The sequence below is a fragment of the Sphaeramia orbicularis genome, chromosome 4 (genome assembly GCF_902148855.1).
Source record: "Sphaeramia orbicularis chromosome 4, fSphaOr1.1, whole genome shotgun sequence".
Lineage (NCBI taxonomy): Eukaryota > Metazoa > Chordata > Actinopteri > Kurtiformes > Apogonidae > Sphaeramia > Sphaeramia orbicularis.
This window is the reverse complement of record NC_043960.1, coordinates 29,082,756-29,094,786: the sequence shown is the minus strand read 5'-3', so window position 1 is coordinate 29,094,786 and position 12,031 is coordinate 29,082,756. Positions and strand designations below refer to the sequence as shown.

The 12,031-nt window shown below is 39.4% G+C and overlaps 1 protein-coding gene across 2 annotated transcripts in view; it reads right to left on the bottom strand.

Moving 5' to 3' along the window:
• Window positions 1–12,031, bottom strand: part of szt2 (SZT2 subunit of KICSTOR complex) — a 159,893-nt gene that overhangs the window by 49,390 nt on the left and 98,472 nt on the right. For both annotated transcript variants that reach the window (XM_030131806.1, XM_030131807.1), the window contains exon 60: window positions 8,583–8,768. In XM_030131806.1, the coding sequence (XP_029987666.1) occupies window positions 8,583–8,768 (186 nt within the window). The remainder of the gene's footprint in view (window positions 1–8,582; window positions 8,769–12,031) is intronic.

Below are 12,031 nucleotides of genomic sequence, written 5' to 3'. Positions count from 1 at the left end.
GAAGTTTGTTCAGCCGAGCAGCTCGGGGCCCAGATGCCCACAGTGTGGCAGAGCTGGCTGCACCGTGCCCACAGGCTGGAGGGTCAAATTGTGCACTGGTGCTCCCTCTGCTTCTCATCAGGACCATGACAGATGAAGCTCTGTTCAGGCAAATTTTCTGCTGCTCTGACTCTGCCTTCTGTCCGTGCTCATTAGTAATGCAGCGATGAAGAGTGGGGCCATTGGAGGGAAAGGAAAAAGTTTGGTCCTTTCTATTCTTTCAGCTTGTTTTGTCATTGGCTGTAGGGAGACAAGGCTAAAAGGGCAGTTGCTGTAAAATGCTGCTCTAATGAATCTCTACAGCAGCCTGCAAGAACAGTGTGGGGACAACACTGTGCAGGACATTCTCTATTTTTTTTTTTTTTTTTCTCCAGCGTACAATGTTGTTGTTACCAGTTTGGCCAAATTCACAAGCTGAAGTCCACTGAAAGTAAGTATGTAAAGAAAAAAGATAAGATAAGATGAGATGAGAAGGGATGAGATAGTCCTTTATTAGTCCCACAAAAGGAAATTTCAGATTTACAGCAGCAATAGTGGAGTACAAACAAAGCAGACCAGAGCAAAAAAGCGCAAAATCAAAAATAAACACAAATCAAAAAAGCCAGAAGAGGTTATATGTGGGGTATTAGTCTTAGCGTGAAGAGAACTCAGATCATATAACTGAAACATGACACATATTTAAACTATAGTTATTATTTTAAAAGCATCTGAAAAGGACTCTAATTCATGAAAAAATGTAAGGCTGTATATCATTTGATTTGTATTTGATGATTTGTAATTTGATTTGCATTTTTATTGTTTTTCCTTTAGTTCATTACTTCAGTTATATAGTATTTTTAATTATTTTTTCTCCTGTATATTGTTTATTTCCGGGGAGGTTTTCACATAAGCCTTTTTTGGCCTCTATCCTCTCCGGCACAATGATATTACTTGTTTGAATGTGGTTTTTTGTAATTTTTCTCTTGCTGTTTTATGATGTGCAAATAAATAAATAAATAAATATTGGTATCTACGAGTGACATCTAAGGCTAACTTAACATGAAGATCTTTGCACTGAACACAAACATAATTCACTGACATTTCCTGAAGTGTCTTATTTAAAACCTGATGATAATGGATTACACAGATGACCTACACAACCTCAACAACATGTCGGCACTTGTAAGAGTTTGGGTCACAATCCACCACTTTAACACCTGGATTATTCATGTTCATTCATTGAGTTTTTAATAAACATCACTATGGGTGATGACAAATGGACTCCACCCCAGTCTGATACGCTGTAGTAGTAGTAAATACCATAAATCATATCATCAAATATTTAAGACATGTAGCTGTGTCTATACATGTTCTTAATAAAGTTGCCATATACTGTGCTCTTTAGCATACCGTTAGAAAGAGCTGAAAAATGAACAAAAAAACTGAAGTTCCAAAACAGTGTTCTTATGGTCATCAGCTGTGGGAAGTGACCAAATGAACAATATGTTGAACAAAAGAGAAAGCAGAAATGAGCTTCATCTGCAGGGTGGCTGGGCTTTCCCTTAGGGGTAGGGGGAGGAAGTCAGAGTAGAGCTGCTGCTGAGCCACTTTGAGATCCAGTTAAGGTGGTTTGGTCAGGATTAGGATGGGAATTGATAAGAATTTAACAATTCCATTATCAATTTTGCTTATCGATCTGATTCTCTTATCGATTCTCATTGGGTGAGGGAATAAACTGGTTTCTTTGCATTAACTGTCCTCTATATTTCCATCTCTGCATAGAAAATATAACATATACAGTATGCACAAATAATAATAACAAATGAGGCTGGACCCAGTTTGGGGGTGGGGGGTGTGTGTGTGGGGGTGTCCACACCACAAGACTGTACAAAGTGAAAGTGAAACTTAAGACGCTTTACTAATTCCTCTATTTCTCGCCCTGTGGTGCACCTCATTTTCCTTTTCCCTACCTTTGAAAAATGGGCCCGAATGTGGCACTGGTGTTCGCGCTGCCACTAGATTAAAAAGCATCACTAAGTTGCGTATCAAACATGTGCCATTCCTGCAAATGATTTACTTGCTGTGTGGACAAATATTTGAACATATTGGAGGGATTTCCCCCCTTTGAAGAAATGGAAGTTTTGCAAGTGTTACAAGTGGCCCTGGTGTCATCTTATTGAGTGAAATATAGCCGTACTTTGGAGCGTTTCTGCCTTGATGCCATGTTGGCTACGTTCTAAACCAAAACAATGCAACATATGTGTGACATCATCACATGCACAACGAAGACGGAATTGATAAGCAAAATTATTAAGCAGGCAGGCAAATGATTCCAAGGAATTGCGCAACTTCTTAATTTCCATTGGTAGTCAGGATTGAGGGAAGTCTAGGCTTCCTTGCAAAGGTTGCTACTACCCCCGTGACCTGGATAAGTGGCAGAAGATGGACGGCATGTGTTAACGTTTTGCAATTACCTGGAATTACTGAGTGGTGATGTTCATTAGCAGTTTGTCAGTATTTTCAGTCGATTAGCATTAGCTTGGCATATTTCCACTTCATTTTCTCCAGCTCCACCCTCCTGCACATATATGCTTATTCCTCTGTACAAAACAAGGCAAAATAAGATACAAATGGCCAAATGCTAGGCCTACATTTCTGTAAAACAGTCTATGTATAGACCTGCTCTGCTCATCAGTAGCAGTGGTAAAAACAGCAGCGGCAGCTCTCCTGTGCTTTTTGATACTCAAGACCATCCTTCCACAGTGACACTGTTTGTCACCTCATGTGCGGACTTAATGGCAGCAAGATTACTTTTTCCATTTCACAACACTGACACTACTTTAAATCAACCAAAGCGGAAACAAAATTTTATCTGCAGCTTTCTGTCTTTACATCAGCAACTGCTTTAAGACCTGTAATAATTGTGTCAATGGAGAATCACATTATAGAACGTATTCATCAATAAATGTGCTGTTTAAAAAACGATGTGTTATTGTCTGTGAGGCAGCAGTGTGTCTCTGTCAATGGGTCTTAATGGATTTTTCAGAACAGTGGGAGCCTATTATCTGCATGAGATAAAGACAACCTGCAGCTCAGATTGGGCATTAATAGAGAAAAGGATAAAAAAAAAACAAAAAAAAAAAACACCAGCAGTCAAACTCAAAGTCCATATTCACATTTCCAACAGTGGACAAAGCAGCATTTAAAGAAAGATTCATCACTTGCCGACTATGAATGCACCACCTCCCACAGACAAAAAGGTTGACACAGTTGGAGAAAACGCCATTATTGTGAAATCGCACATAAATACAGGTGCTTTTACAGTACATCAGACTTTCTAGCTTCTGACCATGAGGTGTGGAAATGAAAATTATGGGGCTTGAAACTGCACCGCTGTCCTCTTACTCACCAGTGGGAACAGTGAGGTGGATATGACAGCTGACTCATGAGGCAAAGGAGGAGTGTGAAACAGGACGAGATGTTAAATATGCTTCGCAAACAGTTTTATAACTGGCAGCACACTTGAAAAACTCGCAAATGTGGAAACTTCTCTATGTCTGGACGCCGAAGACTTTCATACATAATCCAGGAGGATAAATGGAAACTGACAGGGGCTGAATTGCATTGAGGTAGTTAAGTGTTTGCTCTTAAAAATATTGCTGCTGATCTGACAGGGGTATATTTCCAGGATAAGATCAAGGGTAAAATATAAATGGGGGTGGGGGCTGTAATAATAAAGAAAAAGAAAAATGCTTGGTCATATGGCTGAGAAATCTTGTTTTGGTTTGTGCACCTAAGACCATAATTCGCATATTGATCCGCAGCTCCATATTTAACGCTTTTGCTGAGATGCTGAAAACTGAACAGAAGCCTGAAGAAAAGAGCAACAAGCAGTGAGGGAACAGCAGGTGTCAGAGATGTGGGAGGGGATTTAGTGACAGCTTCTAAGCCTGCAGGCCTTCATACGGAAAGTCGATCCAAACCCTTTTTTCACCAGGACTGATTCGATCTTAATTCAGTCTAACTGAGATGAGGAAATGCAGGCTGTGCAGTGCAGTCTTCCCAGAGGTGGCTTTGTTTACCTCTGCAGCAGCAGTGGGAGGAGCTCCGAAGGACTTAGTCATATCTCATTTGGTAAGGCTGGATATCCCATTATGTCGGAGACTAATAACTTTAAATCTATTCCAGTGTTTGTGACAGTTACACATCTGATTACTCAGGATGTGTGTTCATTTTCCAAAAACCCAGATATATCACATTTTCAAGCAAATGAGATGCACAACATAGAATCAAATAACTTGTAATTTGCACGTGAGGTTGCTGCCTTTCTTCTCGACGACCAGGACTCAGACGAATCAATGTGTGCACAGCACTGAGGATTACTGCACTACTTTATCAAGCGGGCTCATTTTTTACCTAAAGATCTCTATTTTATAGAACTGTTATCCTTTTTAAAATATCACTTGTAGAAAAAAGTTACAACCAATTTCATCGATTGTACTTTTTACACCATAGCCACAGCTCAAATTTGACGCTAAATGTATTCAATCTGTTGATTATATAGATGATTGTTAAGTTTCAAGTATTAGATTTTCATTATTTTGTGAATATTATTGATATTTATGAGTTTGAACATTTGTGAGTTGCTTAAAAGGCCCCGTCCACGTGTTACCACAAAAATACCAATTTAAAATTTTCAAGTTACTTATAATTCAGATATTTGAGTGAAACTTTCGGAAAGTAATGATTTTTTCATACATTTTGGGTGATGCGTACAATGGTAAAGAATCGTCCACGTGTTACTATGGCAACCTGTCCACGTGTTACCACATTCTCATGTCAATAAAACAGAGACATTTCAATATTTTACTCCAAAATTTATTTTCAGGATAGTTGAACATAATATCTAACAGGTTTTGTCCTACTTGACACCAGTTTCTGTTGAGAACTGCATGTTTTGAATGTTTGCGTAAAGCTTAAAAAATTGATGTCCGTTTCAAGTCCACGTGTTATCGAGCAGTAATTTGACAGTTTTCACCTAAAAATTTGATCTCCCTAAATTTTGTTACACATAATCTTAAAGTGCTTATAAATACCTACTCAAATATGTATAATACATGCATATAAGTTACTGTTTACATGACAAAGACTGTTGAACATGAAATGTGTCCACATGTTACTGCTTGATTGGACCCAAATACATAATGTACTGTGTGTATAAAGTATGTGTTATAAGTGAAAAAAGCCTAGTAAAGGTTTAACAATGAGATTCAGTCAAACTACAACTGTTAAACTGTGTTTGTAATGTTGATAAAAGCAATTACACAAAGCTCACAGGCTTTTATTGGTGTTTTAACCAGTGCATAAATTGCAACTACTAAATGTCCTACAAAACCAACAATAGGGCTTTATTATTCACTCAGTTGTGAAAATCTATATGAGACATCTGTGAAAATATGATAAAAGTTTTATGGTCTACTGCTAGGTCTGGCCATGTGAGACTGCACATATCCCATCCATAGCCACCCAGATTGTTTCCACTCTCAACCTGTGTTCTGGATTTGGCATAGCCCCCATGCAAAGGGACTGAGTTTTCCTCCTCCTTCATATCCACACTGTCCTTTTTTTTGTCTGTGTTCTGTCCTCAACCTTTGTTCCGTCCTCCTGCATTATCCACTTGAATATAACAATCGAACAACTAGGATGGATGGGAAAAAAAGTGGCGAAACCTGTCCCAAAAAGTGTAATAAGGACAATAATTTAGAAGTCAGTCCATAAACATGGCTGATTCATCATAAAGAAGTGTTCTCTTCTACAAAAATGTGTCACATTTTCATTAGTGCCAATATGACTGAAATTACAACACAAGTCATTTTTCCCTTGAGTGTGTTTTTTTTTCCTCTGGTAAATAAACAAGTCGTCAGTCTCAGTGGCCAATGTCACAGGAACATGGAACAGGTATTAACATTAGTTATGAGGAAGTCACCCTTATTCTTCCCTTGGATGCAACAGCTGTACGAGCACTGCCCCAGGACCAGATACCTCCTGAAACAGTGCAAATCCAGATGCCGCCCCGACAGGCTTATTCCACCTCAACTAACAGACCAAATCCTCAGCAGCTCCTAACTCCTGCCATATGTACCCACACTGACTGGTATTTTAAACAGAAGGCACCACTGCTTTAGTCAGGAACAATAACGAGGTGTGGCTGAATATATGTGTAAAGATAGCCTAGTGTCACGACTGTCAGGGAGCCAATGTTGATATGACTGCCTTAGAAAATATGTCCAAAGCTGTGATTTAAAGTTTATTAAAGAAGAAAAATGTAAAAATACAGCTATTCACAGATTCCATGGCATGTATTTGATGCAAACATGTTTTATGTTCAGTCAATATACTCAGTGTTCTGAGCAAAAATCAATTATTTGTTAACAGTAAAAAAAAAAAAAAAATAATGCAATATTCAACCATTGAATGAACATTCACATAGATGTTGGCATCTACAAGCAGATCAATGGTGCATATTTTATATTTATTTCATGTTGCTCAAGGCACTAAATACAGCCTAAAAGAGAACAGGGCTACAAATACTTCATTTTTTCCTTTTAAATACCTGATTGTAGTTTATTTTTAGAATTTAGTGATCTTTAGGTGTCTAATTGTATTTTTAAAAATCCGATCTACAGTTATTCTTATTATATTTCACTTTGTTCTGGTCTTAATTTATGTATTTCTCCATTTTCCAAACTCTTGGATTAAAACACAAACCAAAATGCACAAAAATGCTATTATACATGAGTGTTTTTTTCTACAGCTCAATCAAATATGGTCAAAAATAAAAGGTAGAACTATAGATGTGAACTTGATCAGAGCCATTCAAAAATACTGAACAGTCTGCAGGAATGTAGAAGTCATGAAAATTCTTTTTGTCCTGGTGAGACATCCAATTTCTCTTTTTGGTCTTGAACTAAAAAACCTGGAAATCCCCAAGTGATATAACTGTATTTATGCACAATCTTATTTCATCTAGCTGCATTTTGTTTTACGATGTGTTTATGTTAGTTTATCTTTCAGCCTATCTTTATAATGTGTTTTTTAATTAGTTAACTGTGGTATGATTTCTTTCTTCATTAGCAGAGTTGTGGCCAAATGTTTTGGCAGTGACACAAATTGAATTTTTGCATTAATGTGATTTATTTGCCAATACGTGCCTTTGAAGCCAATAAAATGCTCATAATTGTTTTTCAATGTACTTCAGAAACACAAAAAAAGACTACAGCAGCAAAATTGCCAAAACTTTAGGCCACTCTCCCTGTTGTTTCATCATCTTTGTTTAGAAGTTAACTCATCTATATTAAAAAAGCCAAGTGGCCTCTGTGTGTGCATGTATGTGTGTCTCGGGATTCACACAAAATCTGGAAAGAGCTGACTGCTGCAGTTTGGCATACTTAGGTATTTTTGATCAAGGAACAGTCTAGCGAAAACGACAAGTTGATAGGACCAATGTTTTGGGATATATTGGTAATTTTGGGATGCAATAGCCTTACAATCGCGCTGCTATGCCCAGAATGCTTTGGCGGTGACTCATGGACAAATGCAGTACAGCGTGTACAAATACACAACAGCATCACAACTACCACAACTATGTAACTCCAATATCTGTCCAATTCACTTATTTTTAATCTTCTTTCCCTTTATTTATTTATGTGTATGTGAACTTACAAAAACTTACAAATATATATTATACATATATGTGTGTGTGTGTGTGTGTTTGAAGGGGGTTTATATATTTTTGTACGTAAATATATTATGTCTGGCTGTATACAAGTTTAATGGTGAAGGTCTAGTACTTTGGGTGGCTGGGAGGGCAGTTGGATAGGAACTGGATACAACAAATTCATGTTCATGTTGAATGTTTCTTGTTGTACATTTGAAAATTGAAAATGAAAGACCTTGATAAAAAAAAAAAAAAAACTACCACATCAAGAACCTGCAGATCCCCACGGGTCAACACGCTAGTTTCTGTTGTAAATGAGAGCCATTTCCATTGATGTCTCAAATACAGAAAAAGGTATAAGTCAATCAATCAGTCTTCATAACGGCCATCAGATTTGAGTAAACTGCACACTGTAGAGAATATTAACATGAAGTGTGTTCGGAGTGAGTTACTATATGAGTCAAAAAGGAAGCTGATTTTGATTGACAGAGTGGTCACAGCTTAACCTGGACTCCCAAAGCCTCAGAGCAGAGCTGATAGGCTGCAGGAGCTCGGCCAGGAGACGACACAGGACAGAGGCTCTGATCCAACAGAGCATTACTTCCACCAGTTTGTTCAAATGACTCAGCAAGACCATCAGAGAACTTTAAGTGTCACATAAGATATAATATTGAAGGAGACAGAACTAATGAATCATGGTAATGGTAATAATGATCCAGTGTGTATGTGTGTGTGTGCGTTTGTGTGCAGAGAATATATAGCATGATAAAGCATCATCTTGGCCAGTTGTGAATACCTCTCATGCTTTGCTGTTGATTTTGAGGCTGTGCTGTGTCAGTGTTCTTACCTGTTTTGGGTCCATTTCATGGATGGGTGCATCAGAGAAGCAGTAGTGATGGAAGAGGCCCATCTTCTGGTTGAGCAGGCAGTGGACCACATGAGCCCTAGCGTTTTGCCACTTAATGAGACGCACCAGCTCACGATTCAGAGAGGCTCCCAGGTCCACAGACCAGTTATAGCTGTATAGAGTCACCTACAGGAAGAGGAACGACAAAACACCTGTAAAACATGTGGACTTACACTTCATAATAAGATTAGCATGTTTTACTTTGTTTTAGCTAAAATGCTGATCACACAGGGTATCTGCAGGGTTGAGGGCAAATTTATCCCTTTTTAAGACATTTTTCAAGGCATCATTGCTAAAAATTTAGATGCTGTATTTACAGAAACTGTACATTTAAATTTCTCTGTGACTATGACTTTTGCTAGTGACACTCACGCTGCTAAAGCTCATACCTGAACCCCCCTATCCATAAATGATAGTTGGTGGCTCCAGTCATTCTGGTCTCCATTATGATAAAATGCTGAACAAACTTTTCTTTGCATTCATAGATTTCCAAAGTAAATGTAGCAATATCATATATTGTGTCTGTACAATCTTTAAGACCTATGAGTGATAGATTTAAGGATTAAACAACAATTTTAACTAGACTTTTTAAGACTTTTCAAGTGTTTGCAGATCTCATAACTATTGGCATATAAAATGCCATTCACATTGCCAGTATTATCCAATGTGTGTACAGTACAGGCCAAAAGTTTGGACACACCTTCTCATTCTTCGCATTTTCTTTATTTTCATGACTATTTTCATTGTAGATCCTCACTGAAGGCATCAAAACTATGAATGAACACATATGGAATTATGTACTTAACAAAAAAGTGTGAAATAACTGAAAACATCTCTTATATTCTAGTTTCTTCAAAGTAGCCACCCTTAGCTCTGATGACTGCTTTGCACACTCTTGGCATTCTCTTGATGAGCTTCCAGAGGTAGTCACCTGAAATGGTTTCCCAACAGTCTTGAAGAAGTTCCCAGAGATGCTTAGCACTTGTTGGTCCTTTTGCCTTCACTCTGCGGTCCAGCTCAACCAAACCATCTCGGTTGGGTTCAAGTCCAGTGACTGTGGAGGCCAGGTCATCTGGCGCAGCACTCCATCACTCTCTTTCTTGGTCAGATATCCCTTACACAGCCTGGAGGTGTGTTTGGGGTCATTGTCCTGTTGAAAAATAAATGATGGTCCAACTAAACGCAGACCGGATGGAATGGCATGTCGCTGCACGATGCTGTGGTAGCCATGCTGATTCAGGTTGCCTTTAATCTTGAATAAATCCCCAACAGCGTCACCAGCAAAGCACCCCCACACCATCACACCTCCTCCTCCATGCTTCACGGTGGGAACCAGGCATGTAGCATCCATCCGTTCACCTTTTCTGCGTCGCACAAAGACATGGCGGTTGGATCCAAAGATCTGAAATTTGGACTCATCAGACCAAAGCACAGATTTCCACTGGTCTAATGTCCATTCCTTGTGTTTCTTGGCCCAAATAAATCTCTTCTGTTTGTTGCCTCTCCTGAGCAGTGGTTTCCTAGCAGCTGTTTGACCATGAAGGCCTGATTCACGCAGTCTCCTCTTAACAGTTGTTGTAGAGATGTGTCTGCTGCTAGAGCTCTGTGTGGTATTCATCTGGTCTCTAATCTGAGCTGCTGTTAATTTGCGATTTCTGAGGCTGGTGACTCGCATGAACTTATCTTCAGCATCAGAGGTGACTCTTGGTCTTCCTTTCCTGGGGCGGTCCTCATGTGAGCCAGTTTCGTTGGAGCGCTTGATGGTTTTTGCGACTGCACTTGGGGACACATTCAAAGGTTTTGCAATTTTCCGTACTGACTGACCTTCATTTCTTAAAGTAATGATGGCCACTCGTTTGTCTTTACTTAGCTGATTGGTTCTCGCCATAATATGTATTCTAACAGTTGTCCAGTAGGGCTGTCAGCTGTGCATCAACCTGACTTCTGCACAACACAACTGATGGTCCCAACCCCATCAATAAGGCAAGAAATTCCACGAAGTAACCCTGATGAGGCACACCTGTGAAGTGGAAACCATTTCAGGTGACTACCTCTGGAAGCTCATCAAGAGAATGCCAAGAGTGTGCAAAGCAGTCATCAGAGCTAAGGGTGGCTACTTTGAAGAAACTAGAATATAAGAGATGTTGTCAGTTATTTCACACTTTTTTGGTAAGTACATAATTCCACATGTGTTCATTCATAGTTTTGATGCCTTCAGTGAGGCTCTACAATGAAAATAGTCATGAAAATAAAGAAAATGCGAAGAATGAGAAGGTGTGTCCAAACTTTTGGCCTGTACTGTATATTTAAGGTTTTTCATAAATCCGTGTGATCGGTAATGACTGGTGGTAATGTAATAAAGGGTTGAAGATTTAAAGGTGCAGGAGACTTTCGTGAGCAATTTTTCATCACATCTGTGAAACCTCAGTCATAGCCTAAGTATCACAAATCTGTAAGTCTTTCTGTGATTACTCACCTGAATCTCTTGCATCACGGTGCACAATTTCGAAGTGCCATCCACCATAAGCAAACCATATGTTTACAAACAGAGCCGGGAGGTAACTCGGACATCTTCGGAATTTTGTCGTGACATGCATTGTGGGAAACGCCGGTTCGCTCCGCTGTCTGGCAGTGGCAGCTGCTACAGACACGAGGCAGAAACGGCAAGAGCTCCCCTCCCTCTATGCATATTCCTCCAGCCGTTTCTGCGTTTCCACGCATGTTTTTTTCATCTATATAATATCAAATGGTTGCGCTGCCGCTGTCGCTGTCAGGCAGCGACGCGAGCCTTCGCTTCCCACAATGCATGTCGCGACAAAATTCTGAACATGCCCGAGTTACCTCTCGGCTCTGTTTGTAAACACATGGTCTGTTTATGGTGGATGGCACTTCGAAATTGTTCACCGTAATGCAAGAGATTCAGGTGAGTAATCACAGAAAAACTTACAGATTTGTGATACTTAGGCTATGACTGAGGTTTCACAGATTTGATGAAAAATTGCTCACGAAAGTCTCCCGCACCTTTAAGGATTAAATATCAATTTTTAGAATGATTAAGGCCTTAATTTAAGACAGTCACATTAAAGACCCTCACAGAGTCGGACGTACTTGAATCCTTGACATGTACTTGAGGCGGACTCAATAGGGACCAAATGGGGACCCAAAGGAGACGTCTGTCAGACATGTCTGTGCAAAGCTCAATTTTTACGACCGCACAGACTCGGTGTCACACAATAGAGTGCTCGGCAGGAAGTCTTCACATCGACCTGTTTAAAATGTGAAACTGGTACGCTCGACTATGAAACCTCAAACGTCTGCAGACAGTGCACGTGGAGCCCTAAGACTTTTTAAGACTTAAAGGATTCGCAGACACTCCTTCACATGTGCAG